Here is a 22,187-nt window from a genome sequence, read left to right as displayed (position 1 = left end):
TTAAGGCTCTGTTCGGTTAATCCCATCCCTAGGTGGATTGGAGGCGATTTGAAGGGGAATCCGACCCGCTAAAGACTAAGGACCACAATGCAATTACCCAAAAAGTGCAGTAGTGTGGCTGCACGGACGCGAGGCTAAATGGGAGCAAATCTTTTCCCCCTTTGTAGCTGAGTCGCCAACTCCACTTGTCGGATCTTGCCCCCATATGGAGCTCGCCGGAGCCGCACACCCTCAGCCGCCGGAGTCCGACGTGGCGCCGCCCCGTACGCCTCCGCAGGCGCCGGCAGAGGTGCAGTCACGCGAGTTCCTACTCCCCTCCTCAAAATCTACTCTGTTCTGTTCTCCCCCTTTCAGTTCGTCCGACGCTCTGTCTGTTCTTCATCCTCTTGCGATTTGATTCGAGGAAATGGTGCGATTTTATACAGTACAAGTATATGTCTTCTGTTTCTTCTCTCGCGTGGGCAATTGGAAAAGGCTATTAGGAGGTGCGGCTCGGCGGTTGCTTCAATCAGTTCATGTCAGTTAGTCATGGATTCTCCAATTAGCACTGCAAGACAAGGCATAATCGCTTCGGCTTAGCAGTCGCTAATCTAGTCATATGCTCGATCTTAGCTAGGCACTTGTCCCAGTCGAATCCCTGCTAATTTTGCATCTTTTGGGAAGATTGATTAGGTTAGGTTAGTTAGATAGGGACCATGTCAAGCTTTTCGATTTGTAGCTGATTTTGCAGTTCAAAGTATCATTTATGGGCTTCGTTTCATGGCTAGTAATTGCAGGATGGCTGTGTGATGCGTCTGTTGACTGTATCTGCACATGAATTTTGGGTGGGTACATATAGGGATAGGCCAATTCTCCTATCTTACATAGTTGAGCAGATTTTGATGTGGTTACAAGTTCTTGTACATCAGGCTATTTTAAAGCAGCTCTGGACTAGCTAGTCTTGGACTCTATCTAAATGGAAACTCCTCTAAAGTTTGCCCGTTTTGATGCAAAGCTCACTTTAGTTACCGTCTGTACTTTGACAAATTCACTTTTAGGGTGCGATGAGTGCTTTGGGTTAGGTAGATGGAAATCCATATCAAATTTCCTACCTTGGTTCTACTGGATTTGTGCACCAACTGTGACATAGATGCACAGTTGCCTTTCTCTTTCTAGTCTGAAATTCTGTTCCTATATAGAGCTTAACTGTCCTGGAATCTTAGATTGGTCCGCAGCAGCAATTATGGATTCATAGTATCGTTGACGACAGTTGGACTCACCTGTGCCCACTGTGCTTAGTCCCAAATTTCCTAGAAGTTATAAATTTTTTAGTTTACATCTGAAAGTTCGAACCACAAACCAGAGTTCGACCATGTACATCATGTTTGCCTGGTAACCATAGGTTTTAAGCTCTCTGCACTATCATGGGAAAAGTCTGTCAGTGTTGCCACATAGAAATATATGTTGAGTGCAAGAAAAACAATAGCCATCATCCAGATTCAAGAATGGAACAAGTCATGTTTCCCAGTCAAATCAACCATATCCCCTTGGAAGCAAACTAATTGGTTTTCTGATACTATTTAGATATTGGTACGTCTTTTTAAGCTTGCTGCCTCTTGCAAAGTAGAGCACCGCTACAGGGACGACGTCTGCCAGCTGATAATTGCATGATTTGCGTATCACACCGTCCATGGACAAGTATAAAACAGTAGCAAATGGCTGGATTTGCCATCGTGCCAGTATCGTGCACTGTCGTGTCGTGTGTGCTTCCGTACAAAATAAGATGTTACACACAGAAGGCTTTCCTAGTTGCCGAAAATATATTTGTGTATATAACAAGCATTGAAGATAGACTAGACATTCATTGCTCAAATGGTGTTATAGCTATGTGTTTATTTCAGAAAATGCCATTTTTGTGAATGACTTAGATACAATTAATTTATTAAAGGCTTTTAGTACTTGGATTTGTATATGTTATTGTTTGTTCTATTATCCTATCATAAACATACGTGTTTCTTTGCCATTCATCTTGTTTAACTTACTCTTTATCTAATCATCAGGATTCATGCAAAGATACAGGAGACACAAGGATCACTGAGGAAATTTCATGCACACCGCCGGACTTAAATCTTAGTCAACCAAATAATTCTGGCCTTAATAGTTCGAGTGCGTGTGAGAACCAGACATCCAACGGTGATGAGATGACTGAACCAGAATCCACACTGGAAGCAGCTAAGACCGAGGGTGATGGATCAAACAAAGAGAAGGTCCTAAAGAAGCCAGACAAGATTCTGCCATGTCCTCGGTGTAACAGCATGGACACAAAGTTCTGTTACTACAACAATTACAACATACACCAACCAAGGCATTTTTGCAGGGGTTGTCAAAGGTATTGGACGGCAGGTGGAAGCATGAGAAACCTCCCTGTCGGTGCTGGTAGGCGCAAGAGTAAGAGCTCCAGCACAAACTGTAACGGTATATTGATTCCAGGAGGCAGTCTATCCGCTCCTGGAGGTGATGCTTCCGTCATTCCATTGCCTATAAAGGAAAATCAACCAGCAGTTAAGTTTGGGTCTGATTCAACTCTACCTAACTCCATGGCTTCTTTGTTGAGAGTTGAAGAGCAGAATAAGAACAGCAACCCTGCGTCAACAGCACATCCCAGAAATGGTGAGAACCAGACCTGTCCACCTTCAGCAACAACTTCTGATAATCCATGGATTGAGTCAGTTAAAGTAGCAGTTGGGGCACATCAAAATGGAATTACCGGGGATTGCAACGGCGTCACTCCCATGCCTCCTATACCCTGCTTTCCCGGTGCCCCTTTTATGTACCCATGGAATCCAGCATGGAATGGTGTTCCTGCCATGGCAGCACCAGTGTGCCCAGTCCCAGCTGAACCCGCAAATTGTTCAGAAAATGGCCATGGAGGTAACATTCAATGGAACTTTCCACCAATGGTGCCGATGCCAGGATTCTGTGGCCCACCCATTCCTTTCCCTGTAATGCCGCCTTCCATCTGGCCATTGGTTTCTCCCTGGCCTAATGGCGCGTGGAGCGCGCCGTGGCTTGGACCTGCTTATAACATGTCAGCAGCACCTCCCACAAGCAGTAGTACATGTTCAGATAGTGGTTCTCCAGTCCTCGGAAAACACCCGAGAGATTCTGAACCGCAAGGTGGTGAAAAGGCAGAAAGATCCTTGTGGATTCCGAAGACGCTCCGGATAGATGACCCCGACGAAGCTGCAAAGAGTTCGATCTGGACCACCCTCGGGATTGAACCTGGCGAGCGTGGCATGTTTAGAGCGTTCCAGCCGAAATCTGGTGGCAGGGAGCAAATGTCGAACGCAGCCCGCGTCATGCAAGCGAACCCCGCGGCTCAATCCCGCTTTGCGTCCTTCCAGGAGACGACGTGATACGGGAAACTCCTGTCGTGTTTTTACTTTTCTTCAAGCATGCTATATCAAGAAAATGATGGTTGTCTGAGCACTGATCGGCGATGTAGATGTTGTGCAACTGTACTATTGGGATAGTGGTGTTGTTTTTTACCCTGTAATTTTCTTGTAGAGCCTGTAACACTCCACCGGGTTCAGATCAGACCGTCGGCATGTGTTTGGTTGTACAATGATAATAATTGTTAATAGCATTGCTTAATGCATACAGGTGTTCTGCTTAATGGCCACAAGAACATGGCATGTTTACTGAGAACCACAAGATTTAGAAACACAAATCAGCTGACGAGAAGTTCAACTCTGAAGAAATTTTTTCTGATGCATCTGCTTCTCTTCTGGAATGGAATTTGTGTGTATGTGAGTGATGACCAGTGGTGGTTGTAAGCTATGGGTATCTATCTATCTATCTATCTAGAAGCCAAATTAGTAGTGGTTGGTCACCTTTGTGGCCTGCATTCTGATTAGTTGAGACGCCCCTGTCTTTGTCTTTGTTCTACTACACACTGTGCCGCCTTTATATCAACATCGATCTGTAAGCTCAGGAAGTCTCCCAAGTCGTAAAGCCCCCTCTTTATCAATGGTTCGGTAAGCTCTTTGCGGATGTGACCGGTGACTCGGTGCAGCGCCTCTTTCTGTTCATGCTCCACCATGCATCTTTTCTTCACTTCCCAGCAGATGTGTCAGCATTCTAACTCTGCCACTGAAACGGATATTTTTGCTCCTGAAAATGCTTGCTCCCTGCACTGCACTGAAGTAGAAGCAGTGTAATACAGTAGTGTACTCCTTGCAGGAACTCGAAAGGGCCTGCCTGTAAGAGGCCCGTCACTGCAGCACTCTCACTGTCACTGCATTTTGCCTCTTCTGAATGATCAACGTTTGGTTGATCCATTGGAGGTTGGGCGCATTTTTGGCTCTTCTGAAGGAATAACGTTTGGTCGATCGGTAGCTTTGATGCAACCCCGCAGCCAAATGTTAGGCGGAGAGCAGAGGCGGTCAAAGCTCCGGCTAGCCAGACGTGAAAGCGTGCGTGTTGCTTACTGAATTTCCGTGGTGTCTAAGTTTGACTGGCACATATAGTACTCCTAGTGGGAAGCGGGTAGATTCCTGACTGATAATGCACGCCACAGCACTTTGGCAGGCACCACTCGACCGACATACATCGGCTAGGGTAGGCTGCGGGTGACCAAAGTCCATGAGCTAGGGAAGGCAGATTACACTACCCATAGTAGTTTATCTGATCTGATCCCAAAGCAGGAGGAGGAGGAGCAAGTGCATGCTCGATTAGTCAATCATGGTCACCAGATCCAAGGCCTAGCTCCGAACCCGGCCGCGCGCGCGTTGGAGAAAAGTATGGTGGAAAATGACATGTGTGCGTGCTTTTTGACACGCGGTGTCCTCCTTTTGGTCGGCACGGGGCGGTGAGCTCGCCACTTGCGACCCACCTGTTCCCGGCGTCGCTCGACACGTCCGCCCGTGGCCGTGGGGGAATCTCCGCGCCTACGAGCGAGCTACGGTTCGGCGATGTGCACAGCAACATTTTTGTACGTACGTGCCATGCAGAAACAGTGCACATCTCCTCTGTAGTATTATCTGGCGTTACATTGATCTCGACGAAGCAGATACAGAGGAATTATGTAAGGTAAAAGAATGACTCGGACGGCCGGGCAGAGGTGAAATTTAGGATTACGCTACACGATATCATCGGCTGCAATGCTGTTTCACAGTGACAGTGGTATGCATGCATATGGTTTGGTTGATTGATTACATAGGTGGATATATGTTGGACCGGACACATGGTGCACTATAAGTGTATATTGCCGCTATATCTATAAGCTGCTGCTATATCAATCGACCAGGCACGTACGGGCATGGCGTATGCATGCACGGTTGATGGACTGCTTGCCTCTCGACCCATCGTGCAGTCGCCAGTTCCACTCCACAGTACGTCCTAATTAGAAGAAGCTTCCGTTTGCATCGAGAGATTAACTGAAACCTGCAGCATGCATGCGTCCGTCTCCAACGATCGGAGGAACCAGTTCAAATTTCACACCAATCAGCGACCAGCCAGCTCGATTAATTTGACCTCGCGACCTGCCAATCGTCAGGAAATTACAAGACAGCACAATGAGAAGACACATTTTGCACGAATTAGTGTTGATCGGATGTGTCTATCATATACGTATGTGCATGCATTTTCAGCGTGTGCTACTGAGTACTGACCAGGTAGTAGCTCTCGCCCATCTGCAAGCTCTGCATGAGCACGCCGTAGTCGTCGACGGGGAGGAGGCCGCCGCTGGAGTGGACGAGCATCACGTCGTGCCCGAACATGGAGCGCAGGTCCATGGGGCCCCGTGGCACCTCCGTCGCCACTCCGTTGATGAACACCGTGATGCCCGCTGCACGCGCGCACGCAAACAAATCACCATCAATACTCTATTAAGCTCTAAGAAATATTAACATCCCATCAGCTATCTGGCATGGTACGCCTCCAATATTCGCGCTAATGTGTTCCCTTGTTCTGAACATGCATGAGCTGTTTGATGTGGAAAATTCAGAGCAGGCATGCTTAACATAGTACATATGCACGCGTGCGTCGACTATAGTATAGAATTATATAATGCACGCAGCATAGAATGTGGTTACAAACTTGGAATGAGTTCAACATGGCTAAATTAGTTACAGTTAATTAAGCACCACACCCATCCAAAATGGAGTAGTAGTACATTTCAAAGTTTAAAGAAAGAACTAGTACAAGCGTCCATGCAATGAAATTGATATTTACTACTACATTTAAAATTTTATAATGTGCACTAACTGTTTTTTAAGGTGAGACGACATGTTTGCACATAGATTAATGGTCAGAGTTCATCCTGAAGACTGTGTCATTGCCTTAAATACTTGTGATATTTTGGACCAGAACAAGCATACATGTAATGGGGTTGTTTGTTGCTAATTATGGGGAAATTATGCCTGACTTGCGCATGTCTCTTTTGGCCTTAGAAGTGGCTGAAAACATGTACTCCTATGAAACAAACAATTAAAACAAAGAGACAGAATTTTAACAAATAATACAATTGTGCTCTATTTACCAGATAGAAAACTAAAACTAAAAATGAAGCCACTAATATATGACAACTTTAACAGAATTACGGCGATGATCCAAAAGTAGTACATACACGAAACTACTTGTAGTTTGTCCATACATGCAAGAACAAAGCAAAGACAATGCAACTTCTGGTTGAAACTTTTCGATTGCCTCCGATTTATGTATGATGCATGAGGTATCTCTTCACTGATGTTATAATCCAAACAAGAGGTGAAAAAGTAAACAATACGATTTTCTTGTACCGAATCTATAGCGAAGAAGAAGAAGAAGAAGAAGAAGAAGAAGAAGAAGAAGAAGAATGAATGAATGAATGAATTCCATCGACCGATCAAGGAAGAAGCCGAAATGTTGATTAGAAATTTCGTAAACTAGCTTGCATGCATGTGCGATCGAATTGTTCATGGTTGAGAACTTGGGAGGAACAAAAACATGCATCGGTAGCGCGAGGCATGCATGGCATGGCGGGGCTCACCAGGTTGGCACGAGTAGTAGAGCTGCTGCTGCTGCTGCTGCGCGGCGGCCGCAGAGAACGACGACGACCCGGAGCCGCCGCCGCCGCCGTCCGCGTACCCCATCTGCCGCGAGATGGCGAACAGGTCGTCGCCGCCCCCGCACTGGTCCATGTCCCCCACCATCCCCACCGACGGCGGCGAGGGCGGCCACGACGACGATGAGGAGGACGAGCTGTACGCGGCGCCTCCGTGCGCGAACAGCCCGAGCGACGTGGAAGAGGCCGCCGAGCCGAGGACGCCAGGCGCGGGCGGCGACCCAGAGGAGGCGGCGGACGCCTGCGCCTGGGCCTGGGCCTGCGCCTGCGCCTGCGCCTGGAGCTGGCGCTGGCGGCGGCGGGAGCGGGAGCGGCGGTTCTGGAACCAGTAGAAGACGTTGGCGTCGCCGACGGCGCCGAAGCGCTCGAGGAGCTTGCGGATGCGCACGGTCTCGTCCTTGGGCGGGTTCACCATGCCGCTGTTGAAGATGGACTCCAGGATCAGTATCTGCTCCGGCTTGGGCGTCCACCGCGACCGCACCGGCTCCGCCGGCTGCAGGTCCGGGCTGTTGCCGCCGCCGCCGTCCATGGGCACGATCGGTCGAGCTAGCTAGCAGGATGGCCGGGAATTGGAGCGTTGGACTATGAGGCGAGAGCGAGCGAGGGAATGTGTTGCTTGGTGAAGACAGAAGCTTCGGGCGCGCTATATATAGTGTCGATGGCGCGCTAGTGCGGTTGCTGCGAGCGAGTGAGAGGGGGTAACATTCCTCGGGTGGTGATTCAGCCGGTGGAGGACAAAAGAATCTTTTTACCAACGGTGCTCTCCTTTTCGTCGGCTGTCTCCGGGGTGTCAGCTTGGCGCCTCCGGGCACCGTTCTCTCGCCGTGTCCCGGTGAAGGTGAGGTTGTGTGTTGGGGGGATGACATGACGGTGATGTTGACTCGCGAGGGGCTGTGGAACCTTGCCACTTTCTACTGACCGAAACCAGGGTGAATTGGGTGTCACCGTTTGTTTGCGGCCGTCGGATATGCAAGGAGAAATTTGGAGCGTTGAACTGAGTTAACGCGTGGTGCGTTGAACTTGCTTTTCCTTTTTCTTCTCTGGTTATGGATAGATGTATTTCAGATATTTCAGTTATTAATGAAAAAGGATTATGTCCGGGTTAAAAAGAGAATTGAGTTAGCGCGCGTGTAATGTTAGTTTGTTCTCGGAGGAAGGAGCTGCCTACGCCAGTGAAGTAACTGTCGCCAACTTAGAGCAACTCTAGTAGAGTTGGCATATTGACAGTCTCAATATCGCATATGTACTGTGCTTCATATAGATATGGAGACTATGAGGTCAACACACAAAAATCTAAACTTTGTTCACTCCATAACCGCGAGTCAATCGACAATGGTACATTCCTTTTTTTTTCTTTGGTCTCGAAATGTGAGTTAAGCTTTAAACAAAGAAGAGCTACGAGTGGAACAACTTCTTCCATTCCTTGTTGGCCTCCAGCTCCTTCTGTCCCTCAATCTCCCAACCTCACTACCATCCTACGTTAGGCGAGGGATGACGTGAAGTTTTCTTCACGTCACATGCAATATACGTGTAACTGCCATATGACGTGCGCTTCAAAAGGCAGCCCCGAGTTGCCATGTATGACAACCAGGAGGCCAGATATGGAGGGCAGTCCATAAATTACAGTGATCCCAGACATGGTTGGCCACTCCTCTAAAATGCCCTTTTAAAGGAAAAAAAACCATAATAACGATTATTATGGTGATCGGGCAGATATGACGACTCTACTAGAGTTGCCCTTAGTACCACACTACCACATTGTTGCCTCCACACACGAAAAAACTTAGTTCTGCATCGCCATTTTGTGTATATTCAGCTACACTTGCAAAAGAAAATTTGTTGGTTCAAGGTAAACGTTTTTGGGAAAAGTGGAATGGACAGTAAGATATATATCCACTCAAAAGGAAGTAAGATATATACCGATGTGGTATCTACGTATACATTTATAACCTAATTAAGGTGGGGCAAAATTTTAGTGGTTTTTAGCTAAGGTGTTACACGAGTGTATAACCGTTAGCTTTAGGCTATGTTTCGAGCAAAGGGAAACGATAATTTAAAGTATGTCATCCAAGTAATTTTCGTTTCGTACCATTTGGAATTAAAAAGTTCATATCCTACTTTCCTTTGAAATTCCTATGGAATAGAGCATGGAAAATTTTGCAAGAAACCAAACATGACGTCTTACCTCATGTTTTTTCTCTTTGTGTCTACACATCATGCATTTTTTCCATCAAAAATGCTATCTGACAAACGTCCGCTGGGGTGGGATCAAATCGGATGCCCAGAGCAGTTGGATTTAGATCTTACGGTGTCAATTTATGCCCAAAAGTCCCCACATTTTACAAAATGATATGATAGTTTTGCAAAACGCCACCCCCAACCACGTAAACTGCCATCTTGGGGTGTCGCACTTGCCATCGTTTCCTGGCGAACGGTCGCCAGGATTGGGTTCCTTTTTCAAGCGACAACTTTAAAGTTTTTATGTGGTTTTGATTCCTATAGGATCGCATGATACATGTCATTTCAAATTCATGCGTTTTCGTTCAAACATTTTTGAGTTATTTGTTTCTAACGCTTGAATACTTTTTTCTTTGCAGGTAATAACACTTTGGAGATGGCCATTTGTGTCATGGCAAAAGCAAGAAAGAGATAACCATTTGTGCACTACAAAGTGAATGCGGATGTGAATCATGATAAGTGTACAAAACACCCTATTCATTTTTAGACCACTGTGCAACGCAGTATACTTTTCTAGCTATAGGCTAGCTAGATCCAAACATTGTGCATGAAAGAGCCCGGAGACATGTATAGATTCTAGCGGCCATACATGCTCTCGCCCGCCACCAGATGACTAGACCGAGATAAGCTTTTTATGAGTTCACCTTAAAGGCGTCCAAATCACATGTGCTCTTGGAAAGGAGGGCGTGGAGGGGGAACACAAGTGCCCCACAGTTTGGCCTGTGCCTGGATTGACCCTCGGTCCACGCAGGGGCCATCGCCCGCCCGGTGCTGGCTTTTCTTAGGTGGTCGATGGATCGTCCGATCGCTGTCCCTGGCCGTGGCGCGCCGGGTTGGGGTTGGGGTCGGGTCGGGGATCGACGGAGCTTGGACGGACGGACCACGCGCGGCCGGTCCGGACCCCGGCGCCCGGCGTCGGCATCGCGACGTGGCTCCCGTGCCCGCCCCACTGTGCCGCCCTTGGTCTCTTCCGCGTACCGTGGATAAGGCGCCGCTCCTATGATGTCGCCACCACAACCCCGATGGACCAGCTATAGTGTACACGTACCACCTGAAACTCCACGGCCACAGGCATATCGTGTCCGTGTGAGTGATCTCCGCTGCACCTGCACAGGCAGGGAAACCCTACGCGTATGCGTGTGCATGTACTCCTACGTACGTGCATGCGTTTCCGATAAACTTGTTTATTGGGGAATCTACCGTCTATGTCTATCTATCTATCCGGCGATCATGGCAGCTGACCCAAGTAGTAGCAGGGAATCTGCGGTCTGAAGCCAGAAAATTCCCCGTCCCCGACGAGGGGGAATCAAAATTTCCCTGCTGCTCGGCGCTCCACGTCGCGGCCGCGCGCGGAATAGGCTAAAAAATTGCCGAGGCCGCGCCGCGCGGGGGCTCGGGCCGCGCATGATTGGCCCGCCGTTCGGTTTGCCCCGGCGGTTTCCTCCTCCCTCCCCGTCGGCACGCAGCAGAGGCTGAGCAGAGCGGACGACGACGAGGCGTCAGTCACCTGCTCTGCATGCTCTGCTCCGCCCCTGCCGGGCTGCCACCGCCTCCCTTGGCACATTCCTCTGCCGTCTTTGTCCCGTTGCCCTGCGTGCGGTGCACCCACGCCAGGGAATCTGCGTCCGAAAAGTTACCTCTCGTCGAGTGCCCTTGCGGACAAATTCACTGTTTTGACCATTTTTCTTAACTTCAGCACGATCTAATCCTACGTGTATTTTCTTTTTGGATCTGATCCTTTTTCTATCATAATTGTCTTTGATGATAGAGTAGCACAACCTACCGCTGATGCCTTTGACGATAGGACTTACCTACACCATCATGCCCGGTGCGAAAAATCCTACCGTCATGGTCTTTGAAGATAGGGACATGCATGCAATTATAATAGAGGCACACATGCAATAACCAAAGATGAAGTCCGTACCGTCATGGACCATGACGTAGGGTAACACATCCACCGTCAAAGACCATGGTAGTAGGGTCTTTTTCGAAGACAATTGCGGTAGAAAAAGATCAGATCCAAAACCTTTTTGCACATAGGATCAGATCACGCTAAGCTAATAATGAAAAAAAAGTCAAAACAAGGAAGTTGGGCTGCCCTTGCACGGTGTTTGTGTGTCAATTCTCGAACCGTACGTTGGCGCATCGCCTTGCAACGTGTGTGGGCTTGCATGATTAACGAGGCCAGTTGCGGGAACGCACTGGCGACGTGTCGACGGACGCGCCGGCTGGCTGGCATGGCCGCGGTCTAAAGTGGCATGCAGTGCATCCGGCGGCATCGGTCACATCGGCGAGGAGGCGGATTACGGCGGTGAGTGGAGGGACGAGGCCGACAGTGGCCGGAAAAGGGAGCTCCAGCTCCATGATTCCGTCTCCCGGATGATAGATTAACCGGCCGGCCGGACCAATCATGCGAACCTGCCTAACACGGCCCCCTTTTCGCCTTCAACCCTGTTTGTTACTGCCGCCAGTGGACTAACTATTATTACTCCAAGAGATAGGGATAACTAACGTACTACACGCATGCGTGATCATAACTGGTTCACCAACATGGCCACGGAAGCAAGAACATGAGCTAGAGCAAAGTTATGAACGGGCTCTCCCTTTATTAGGCATCCCAATAGTCGTCTGGTCGTATGTAAATCTATCATTGACACCTAGGCTGCTCTTAGTGCCTGTACCACGGAGCGTCTCTACCGAAAGGAAATCGTGTCCCGCTTTATTATAAATATAAAGCACATAAGCATAGAATCAATCCGAAAACGAAAATTCACACACAAACAACAAGGTTCGGAAATAAAATATGCAAAGTACGTGCTGGGGGCACAACATAACAAGCCCACAGATGGTTTTTTTGTTTAGGCGAAACCATCATAATAGAAGAATGAACGGGAGCCGTTGGGGATATAACCCCTATCCAATGGCGACTTGAAGAAACAGATTCATCATACGGGCCGTGATGACCAGAGGTTCAAGGCCTAGAGGGCGACTCATGAAGCAAGCCGGCTCATGGCCCAGTGCCTGGGACACCGGTTTGATAAGGAGACGAAGGAATTTCCTTTACTTCGGAAGTAAGATAATTAGAAAACAGATTAGGGCACGGGTTCAACTATGATCCGAACTCTGTTGTAAACTCAGGGCCTCAACCTATATAAAGGGGAGCCCCTGAGGTAGAAAGGACCAAGCTACAAGCTCTCGAGTATTAGGTTAGCCAAGTTGCACCCTTGTAATCTAGATCCCAAGCAATGATCAATCAAGCAAGAAGTAGGCTATTACCTCCACCGTGAGGGGCCAAACCAGGGTAAACCCGTGTCTCTCGATTCCGATCAACCCCGTTTGAGCTACTACCTAGCTGCGATGGCCTCACGACTAAGTCCTTTTTGAGGACATCTGCCGTGACAAAACCACGACAGTTGGCGCCCACCACGGGACTATCGCTCGGTGGTGTTAAGTTCTTGGAGGAAGCTCTCCCAGGGATCGAGGGATATGCAATCGGCTGCATGACCAAGAGTCGCCGCGGCAAACTCTACATAGACGATTTAGGTTGGGGCCCCGAGGCTGACTCAATCGAGTACGGGTACCGGGTCCCCTTCAGTAAGATCCATACCTTCATCGGCAAAATCGGCGAATCAGGACCCGAGCCGGACATCTGCACCAAGATCGTCGAGCCGGCTCGGCGCACGCGACCAGCCCGGGCTCAAGTCGGTCGGGATCATGTCTTCGTCGGTTTCACCTAGGGGGTTGATCTCGCAGAGAACTCCGCGTCTGGAGGGGACACCCTTGTCTACTCCGACGGTGAGTCATCGGTCGGGGACACTGAGTCGATCCTCCCGCTATACAATGGCAGACTTGGGGGCTACTCCGATGATGAACCGGCTCCAGTCGATCACGAGCCGCTCCATCGAACAACTATCTACATGGCAGGCATTGCACTGGCTCTTGACTCAATGGCAGCAGGTGTTGGGGAACGTAGCAATTTCAAAAAAATTCCTATGCACACGCAAGATCATGGTGATGCATAGCAACGAGAGGGGAGAGTATCGTCTACATACCCTCGTAGACCGTAAACAGAAGTGTTATGACAACGCGGTTGATGTAGTCGTACGTCTTCACGATCGACCGATCCCAGCACCGAAGGTACGACACCTCCGCGATATGCACACGTTCGGCTCGGTGACGTCCCGCGAACTCACGATCCAGTAGATCTTCGAGGGAGAGCTGCATCAGCACGACGACGTGATGACAGTGATGATGTTGCTAACGAAACAGGGTTTCGCCTAAGCACCGCTACGATATGACTGAGGTGGATTATGGTGGAGGGGGGCACCGCACATGGCTTGAAACAATCAACTTGTGTGTCCTAGGGTGCCCCCTGCTCCCGTATATAAAGTATATAAAGGAGCAAGGGGGGAGGCCGGTCGACCCTAGTGGCGCCCAAGGAGAGGAGGAATCCTCCTCCTAGTAGGAGTAGGATTCATCCTTTCCTAGTCCTACTAGGAAGAAGGGGGAAGGGAAGAGAGGGAGAGGGAGAGGGAAAGAGGGGCCGCGCCCCCTCCCCTAGTCCTATTCGGACTCCCCTTGGGGGGGCGCCACCTCCTGGGCTACTTCCCTCTCTCTCCCCTAAGGCCCATTAAGGCCCAATACTTCCCCGGGGGGTTCCAGTAACCCCTTCGGCACTCCGGTTTTCTCTGAAATCACCCGGAACACTTCCGGTGTCCGAATATAGTCGTCCAATATATCGATCTTTATGTCTTGACCATTTAGAGACTCCTCGTCATGTCCGTGATCAAATCCGGGACTCTAAACTACCTTCGGTACATCCAAATACATAAACTAATAATACCGATTGTCACCGAACGTTAAGCATGCGGACCCTACGGGTTCGAGAACTATGTAGACATGACCGAGACATGTCTCCGATCAATAACCAATAGCGGAACCTGGATGCTTATATTGGTTCCTACATATTCTACGAAGATCTTTATCGGTCAAACCGCATAACGATATACGTTGTTCCCTTTGTCATCGGTATGTTACTTGCCCGAGATTCGATCGTCGCTATCTCAATACCTAGTTCAATCTCGTTACCGGCAAGTCTCTTTACTCGTTCCGTAATGCTACATCCTGTAAGTAACTCATTAGCTACATTGCTTGCAAGGCTTATAGTGATGTACATTACCGAGAGGGCCCAGAGATACCTCTCCGACAATCGGAGTGAGAAATCCCAATCTTGATCCATGCCAACTGAACAAACAACATTGGAGACACATGTAGAGCACCTTTATAATCACCCAGTTACGTTGTGACTTTTGGTAGCACACAAAGTGTTCCTCCAGTATTCGGGAGTTGCATGATCTCATAGTCATAGGAACATGTATAGTTATGGAGAAAGCAATAGCAACAAACTAAACGATCATCGTGCTAAGCTAACGGATGGGTCAAGTCAATCACATCATTCTCTAATGATGTGATCCCGTTAATCAAATGACAACTCATGTCTATGGTTAGGAAACATAACCATCATTGATTCAACAAGCTAGTCAAGTAGAGGCAAACTAGTGACACTCTGTTTGTCTATGTATTCACACATGTACTAAGTTTCCGGTTAGTACAATTCTAGCATGAATAATAAACATTTATCATGATATAAGGAAATATAAATAAGAACTTTATTATTGCCTCTAGGGCATATTTCCTTCAGTCTCCCACTTGCACTAGAGTCAATAATCTAGATTACATTGTAATGTGATTTAACACCAATAATTCACATCACCATGTGATTAACACCCATAGTTCACATCGCCATGTGACCAACACTCAAAGGGTTTACTGGAGTCAGTAATCTTAGTTCACATCACCATGTGATTAACACCCAAAGAGTACTAAGGTGTGATCATGTTTTGCTTGTGAGAGAAGTTTAGTCAACGGGTCTGTGAAATTCAGATCCATATGTATTTTGCAAATTTCTATGTCTACAATGCTCTGCACGAAGCTATTTTAGCTAATTGCTCCCACTTTCAATATGTATCCGGATTGTGACTTAGAGTCATCCAGATCGGTGTCAAAGCTTGCATCGACATAACTCTTTACGATGAACTCTTTATGACCTCCATAATCGAGAAATATTTCCTTAGTCCTCTAAGGATAATTTTGACCGCTGTCCAGTGATCCACTCCTAGATCAAAAATTGTACTCCCTTGCCAAACTAAGGGCAGGGTATACAATAGGTCTGGTATTATAGAACCTATGGCTGAGGCATAGGGAATGACTTTCATTCTCTCTCTATCTTCTACCGTGGTCGGGCTTTGAGTCTTACTCAACTTCACACCTTGCAACACAGACAAGAACTCTTTCTTTGATGTTCCATTTTGAACTACTTCAAAAACTTGTCAAGGTATGCACTCATTGAAAAATATATCAAGCGTTTTGATCTATTTCTATAGATCTTGATGCTCAATATGCAAGTAGCTTCACCGAGGTCTTTGAAAAACTCCTTTCAAACGCTCATTTATGCTTTCCAGAAAATTCTACATTATTTCCGATCAACAATATGTCATTCACATATACTTATCAGAAATGCTGTAGTGCTCCCACTCACTTTCTTGTAAATACATGCTTCTCCAAAAGTCTGTATAAAACCATATGCTTTGATCACACTATCAAAGCATATATTCCAACTCTAAGAGGCTTGCACCAGTCCATAAATGGATCGCTGGAGCTTGCACACTTTGTTAGCACCTTTTGGATCGACAAAACCTTCTGGTTGCATCATATACAACTCTTCTTTAAGGTATCCATTAAGGAATGCAGTTTTGACATCCATTTGCCAAATTTTATAATCATAAAATGCGGCAATTGCTAACATGATTCGGACGGACTTAAGCATCGCTACGGGTGAGAAGGTCTCATCGTAGTCAACTCCTTGAACTTGTCGAAAAACTTTTGCAACAAATCGAGATTTGCAGACAGTAACATTACCACCAGCGTCAGTCTTCTTCTTGAAGATCCATTTATTCTCTATGGTCTGCCGATCATTGGGCAGGTCAACCAAAGTCCACACTTTGTTTTCATACATGGATCCCATCTCAGATTTCATGGCCTCAAGCCATTTTGCGGAATCTGGGCTCATCATCACTTCCTCATAGTTCGTAGGTTCGTCATGGTCAAGTAACATGACTTCCAGAACAGGATTACCGTACCACTCTGGTGCGGATCTTACTCTGGTTGACCTACGAGGTTTGGTAGTAACTTGATCAGAAGTTTCATGATCATCATCATTAGCTTCCTCACTGTTGGAAATATGCCCTAGAGGCAATAATAAAAGCATTATTATTATATTTCCTTGTTCATGATAATTGTCTTTATTCATGCTAAAATTGTATTATCCGGAAATCGTAATACATGTGTGAATAACAGACACCAACATGTCCCTAGTAAGCCTCTAGTTGACTAGCTCGTTGATCAACAGATAGTCATGGTTTCCTGACTATGGACATTGGATGTCATTGATAACGAGATCACATCATTAGGAGAATGATGTGATGGACAAGACCCAATCCCAAACATAGCACAAGATCGTATAGTTCGTTTGCTAGAGTTTTCCAATGTCAAAGTATCTTTTCCTTAGACCATGAGATCGTGTAACTCCCGGATACCGTAGGAGTGCTTTGGGTATGCCAAACGTCACAACGTAACTGGGTGACTATAAAGGTACACTACGGGTATCTCCAAAAGTGTCTGTTGGGTTGACATGGATCAAGACTGGGATTTGTCACTCCGTATGACGGAGAGGTATCACTGGGCCCACTCGGTAATGCATCATCATAATGAGCTCAAAGTGACCAAGTGTCTGGTCACGGGATCATGCATTACGGTACGAGTAAAGTGACTTGCCCGTAACGAGATTGAACGAGGTATTGGGATACCGACGATCGAATCTCGGGCAAGTAACATATCGATTGACAAAGGGAATTGCATACGGGGTTGATTGAATCCTCGACATCGTGGTTCATCTGATGAGATCATCGTGGAGCATGTGGGAGCCAACATGGGTATCCAGATCCCGCTGTTGGTTATTGACCGGAGAGTCGTCTCGGTCATGTCTGCTTGTCTCCCGAACCCGTAGGGTCTACACACTTAAGGTTCGGTGACGCTAGGGTTATGAAGATATGTATATGCAGAAACCCGAATGTTGTTCGGAGTCCCGGATGAGATCCCGGACGTCACGAGGAGTTCCGGAATGGTCCGGAGGTAAAGAATTATATATAGGAAGTGCTGTTTCGGGCATCGGGACAAGTTTCGGGGTTATCGGTATTGTACCGGGACCACCGGAAGGGTCCCGGGGGTCCACCGGGTGGGGCCACCTATCCCGAAGGGCCCCATGGGCTGAAATAGGATGGAACCCAGCCCATAGTGGGCTGGGGCGCCAGCCCCTATAGGCCCATGCGCCTAGGGTTCCACCATGGAAGAGTCCATGTGGTGGAAGGCACCCCTAGGTGCCTTGGGGGGGAGGGAAACCTCCCCTTGGCCGCCGCCCCCGTAGTAGATCTCATCTACTAGGGCCGGCGCCCCCCCATGGCACCCCTATATATAGTGGGGGGGGGAGAGGAGGGATTTCACCCCAGCCCCTGGCGCCTCCCTCTCTCCCCGTTACGTCTCTCCCTCGTAGTCTTGGCGAAGCCCTGCTTCTGTGACGCCCTGCATCCACCACCACGCCGTCGTGCTGCTGGATCTTCATCAACCTCTCCTTCCCCCTTGCTGGATCAAGAAGGAGGAGACGTCTCCCGTCCCGTACGTGTGTTGAACGCGGAGGCGCCGTCCGTTCGGCGCTGGTCATCGGTGATTTGGATCACGTCGAGTACGACTACATCATCACCGTTCTTTTGAACGCTTCCGTGCGCGATCTACAAAGGTATGTAGATGCATCCAATGACTCGTTGCTAGATGAACTCCTAGATGATCTTGGTGAAACGAGTAGGAAAATTTTTGTTTTCTGCAACGTTCCCCAACAGTGGCATCATGAGCTAGGTCTATGCGTAGTTCTTCTTGCGCGAGTAGAACACAATTTGTTGTGGGCGTAGATTTTTCAACTTTCTTGCCGTTACTAGTCTTTTCTTGCTTCAGCGGTATTGTGGGATGAAGCGGCCCGGACCAACCTTACACGTACGCTTACGTGAGACCGGTTCCACCGACTAACATGCACTAGTTGCATAAGGTGGCTGGCGGGTGTCTGTCTCTCCCACTTTAGTTGGAGCGGATTTGATGAACAGGGTCCTTATGAAGGGTAAATAGAAGTTGACAAATCACGTTGTGGCTTTAACGTAGGTAAGAAGACGTTCTTGCTAGAACCCTAATTCAGCCACGAAAAACTTGCAACAACAATTAGAGGACGTCTAACTTGTTTTTGCAGCAAGTGGTTTGTGATATGATATGGCCAAAGTTGTGATGAATGATGAATGATCTATATGTGATGTATGGGATGTTCATGCTATTGTAATAGGATTCACGACTTGCATGTCGATGAGTATGACAACCGGCAGGAGCCATAGGAGTTGTCTTTATTCTTTTATATGACCTGCGTGTCATCAAGAAACGCCATGTAAATTACTTTACTTTATTGCTAAACGCGTTAGCCATAGTAGTAGAAGTAATAGTTGGCGAGCAACTTCATGGAGACACGATGATGGAGATCATGATGATGGAGATCATGGTGTCAAGCCGGTGACAAGATGATCATGGAGCCCCAAGATGGAGATCAAAGGAGCTATGTGATATTGGCCATATCATGTCACGATTATTATTTGATTGCATGTGATGTTTATCATGTTTTTGCATCTTGTTTACTTAGAACGACGGTAGTAAATAAGATGATCCCTCATAAAAATTTCAAGGAGTGTTCTCCCCTAACTGTGCACCGTTCCTAAAGTTCGTCGTTTCTAAGCACGCCGTGATGATCGGGTGTGATGGATCCTTACGTTCACATACAACGGGTGTTGACGAGCCTAGCATGTACAGACATGGCCTTGGAACACATGCAAAACACTTAGGGTTAACTTGACGAGCCTAGCATGTACAGACATGGCCTCGGAACACAGAAGACCGAAAGGTCGAGCATGAGTCGTATAGAAGATACGATCAACATGAAGATGTTCACCGACGTTGACTAGTCCGTCTCACGTGATGATCGGACACGGCCTAGTTAACTCGGATCATGTAATACTTAGATGACTAGAGGGATGTCTAATCTAAGTGGGAGTTCATTAATAATTTGATTAGATGAACTTAATTATCATGAACTTAGTCTAAAATATTTTACACTATGTCTTGTAGATCAAATGGCCAACGTAGTCCTCAACTTCAACGCGTTCCTAGAGAAAACCAAGCTGAAAAACGATGGCAGCAACTATACGGACTGGGTCCGGAACCTGAGGATCATCCTCATAGCTGCCAAGAAAGATTATGTCCTACAAGCACCGCTAGGTGATCCACCCGTCCCACAGAACCAAGACGTTATGAACGCTTGGCAGACACGTGTTGACGACTACTCCCTCGTTCAGTGCGGCATGCTTTACAGCTTAGAGCCGGGGCTCCAAAAGCGTTTTGAGAGACATGGAGCATACAAGATGTTCGAAGAGCTGAAAATGGTTTTTCAAGCTCATGCCCGGATCGAGAGATATGAAGTCTCCGATAAGTTCTTCAGCTGTAAGATGGAGGAAAATAGTTCTGTCAGTGAGCACATACTCACTATGTCTGGGTTGCATAACCGCTTGTCTCAGCTGGGAGTTAATCTCCCGGATGATGCGGTCATTGATAGAATCCTCCAGTCGCTTCCACCAAGCTACAAGAGCTTTGTGATGAACTTCAACATGCAGGGGATGCAAAAGACCATTCCTGAGTTGTTCTCAATGCTGAAATCAGCGGAGGTAGAAGTCAAGAAGGAACATCAAGTGTTGATGGTCAATAAAACCACTAAGTTCAAGAAAGGCAAGGGTAAAAAGAACTCCAAGAAGGACGGCAAGAAAGTTGCCGCGCCCGGCAAGCAAGCTGCCGGGAAAGAGCCGAAGAATGGACCCAAGCCTGAGATGGAGTGCTTTTATTGCAAAGGGAAGGGTCACTGGAAACGGAACTGCCCCAAATACTTAGCAGACAAGAAGGCCGGCAAAACAAAAGGTATATTTGATATACATGTAATTGATGTGTACCTTACCAGTACTCGTAGTGACTCCTGGGTATTTGATACCGGTGCCGTTGCTCATATTTGTAACTCACAGCAGGAGCTGCGGAATAAACGGAGACTGGCAAAGGACGAGGTGACGATGCGCGTCGGGAATGGTTCCAAGGTCGATGTGATCGCCGTCGGCACGCTGCCTCTGCATTTACCTACGGGATTAGTTTTAAACCTCAATAACTGTTATTTAGTGCCAGCTTTGAGCATGAACATTGTATCGGGATCTCGTTTAATTCGAGATGGCTACTCATTTAAATCTGAGAATAATGGTTGTTCCATTTATATGAGAGATATGTTTTATGGTCATGCTCCTATGGTGAACGGTTTATTCTTAATGAGTCTCGAACGTAATGCTACACATGTTCATAATGTGAGTACCAAAAGATGTAAGGTTGATAATGATAGTTCCACATACTTGTGGCACTGCCGCCTTGGTCACATAGGTGTCAAACGCATGAAGAAGCTCCATGCAGATGGACTTTTAGAGTCTCTCGATTATGAATCATTTGACACGTGCGAACCATGCCTTATGGGTAAAATGACCAAGACTCCGTTCTCAGGAACAATGGAGCGAGCAACCGACTTATTGGAAATCATACATACTGATGTGTGCGGTCCAATGAGTGTTGAGGCTCGCGGTGGATATCGTTATGTTCTCACCCTCACTGATGATTTAAGTAGGTATGGGTATATCTACTTAATGAAACACAAGTCTGAAACCTTTGAAAAATTCAAGGAATTTCAGAGTGAGGTTGAGAATCAACGTGACAGGAAAATCAAGTTTCTACGATCAGATCATGGAGGAGAATACTTGAGTCACGAATTTGGTACACACTTAAGAAAATGTGGAATAGTTTCACAACTCACGCCGCCTGGAACACCTCAACGTAACGGTGTGTCCGAACGTCGTAATCGCACTCTATTGGATATGGTGCGGTCTATGATGTCTCTTACTGATTTACCGCTATCTTTTTGGGGCTATACTTTAGAGACTGCCGCATTCACTTTAAATAGGGCTCCGTCGAAATCCGTTGAGACGACACCGTATGAATTATGGTTTGGGAAGAAACCTAAGCTGTCGTTTCTAAAAGTTTGGGGATGCGATGCTTATGTGAAGAAACTTCAACCTGAGAAGCTCGAACCCAAGTCGGAAAAATGCGTCTTCATAGGATACCCAAAAGAAACTATTGGGTACACCTTCTACCTCAGATCCGAAGGCAAGATCTTTGTTGCCAAGAATGGGTCCTTTCTAGAGAAAGAGTTTCTCTCGAAAGAAGTAAGTGGGAGGAAAGTAGAGCTTGATGAAGTATTACCTCTTGAACCGGCAAATGGCGCAACTCAAGAAAATGTTCCTGAGGTGCCTGCACCGACTAGAGAGGAAGTTAATGATGATCAAAATACTTCTGATCAAGCTCCTACTGAGATTCGAAGGTCCACAAGGACACGTTCCGCACCAGAGTGGTACGGCAACCCTGTCTTGGAAATCATGTTGTTGGACAACGGTGAACCTTCGAACTATGAAGAAGCGATGGCAGGCCCGGATTCCGACAAATGGCTAGAAGCCATGAAATCCGAGATAGGATCCATGTATGAAAACGAAGTATGGACTTTGACTGACTTGCCCGTTGAACGGCGAGC

At 47.3% G+C, this 22,187-nt stretch overlaps 2 protein-coding genes across 2 annotated transcripts; one reads left to right on the top strand and one right to left on the bottom strand.

Annotated features, from left to right (window-relative positions):
• Window positions 1–100: 100 nt before the first annotated feature.
• On the top strand, window positions 101–3,655 carry LOC125535598 (cyclic dof factor 1). Its single transcript, XM_048698663.2, has 2 exons — window positions 101–289; window positions 2,040–3,655. The coding sequence occupies exons 1-2, from the start codon at window positions 206–208 to the stop codon at window positions 3,393–3,395; spliced, it is 1,440 nt and encodes a 479-aa protein (XP_048554620.2). The 5' UTR covers window positions 101–205; the 3' UTR covers window positions 3,396–3,655.
• A 1,357-nt stretch (window positions 3,656–5,012) lies between these two features.
• On the bottom strand, window positions 5,013–7,710 carry LOC125540959 (WUSCHEL-related homeobox 11). Its single transcript, XM_048704473.2, has 3 exons — window positions 7,010–7,710; window positions 5,652–5,827; window positions 5,013–5,522 (listed from the first exon to the last, which is right to left on the bottom strand). Exons 1-3 carry the CDS (start codon window positions 7,611–7,613, stop codon window positions 5,505–5,507), a joined length of 798 nt encoding a protein of 265 aa, XP_048560430.2. The 5' UTR covers window positions 7,614–7,710; the 3' UTR covers window positions 5,013–5,504.
• Between the last annotated feature and the right edge of the window lie 14,477 nt (window positions 7,711–22,187).

This window comes from Triticum urartu, chromosome 2A, assembly GCF_056163025.1.
Source record: "Triticum urartu cultivar PI428250 chromosome 2A, HENAU_Tu73, whole genome shotgun sequence".
Taxonomy (NCBI): domain Eukaryota; kingdom Viridiplantae; phylum Streptophyta; class Magnoliopsida; order Poales; family Poaceae; genus Triticum; species Triticum urartu.
Note: the sequence above shows the minus strand (reverse complement) of the source record. Positions and strands in the feature narration are given on the sequence as shown.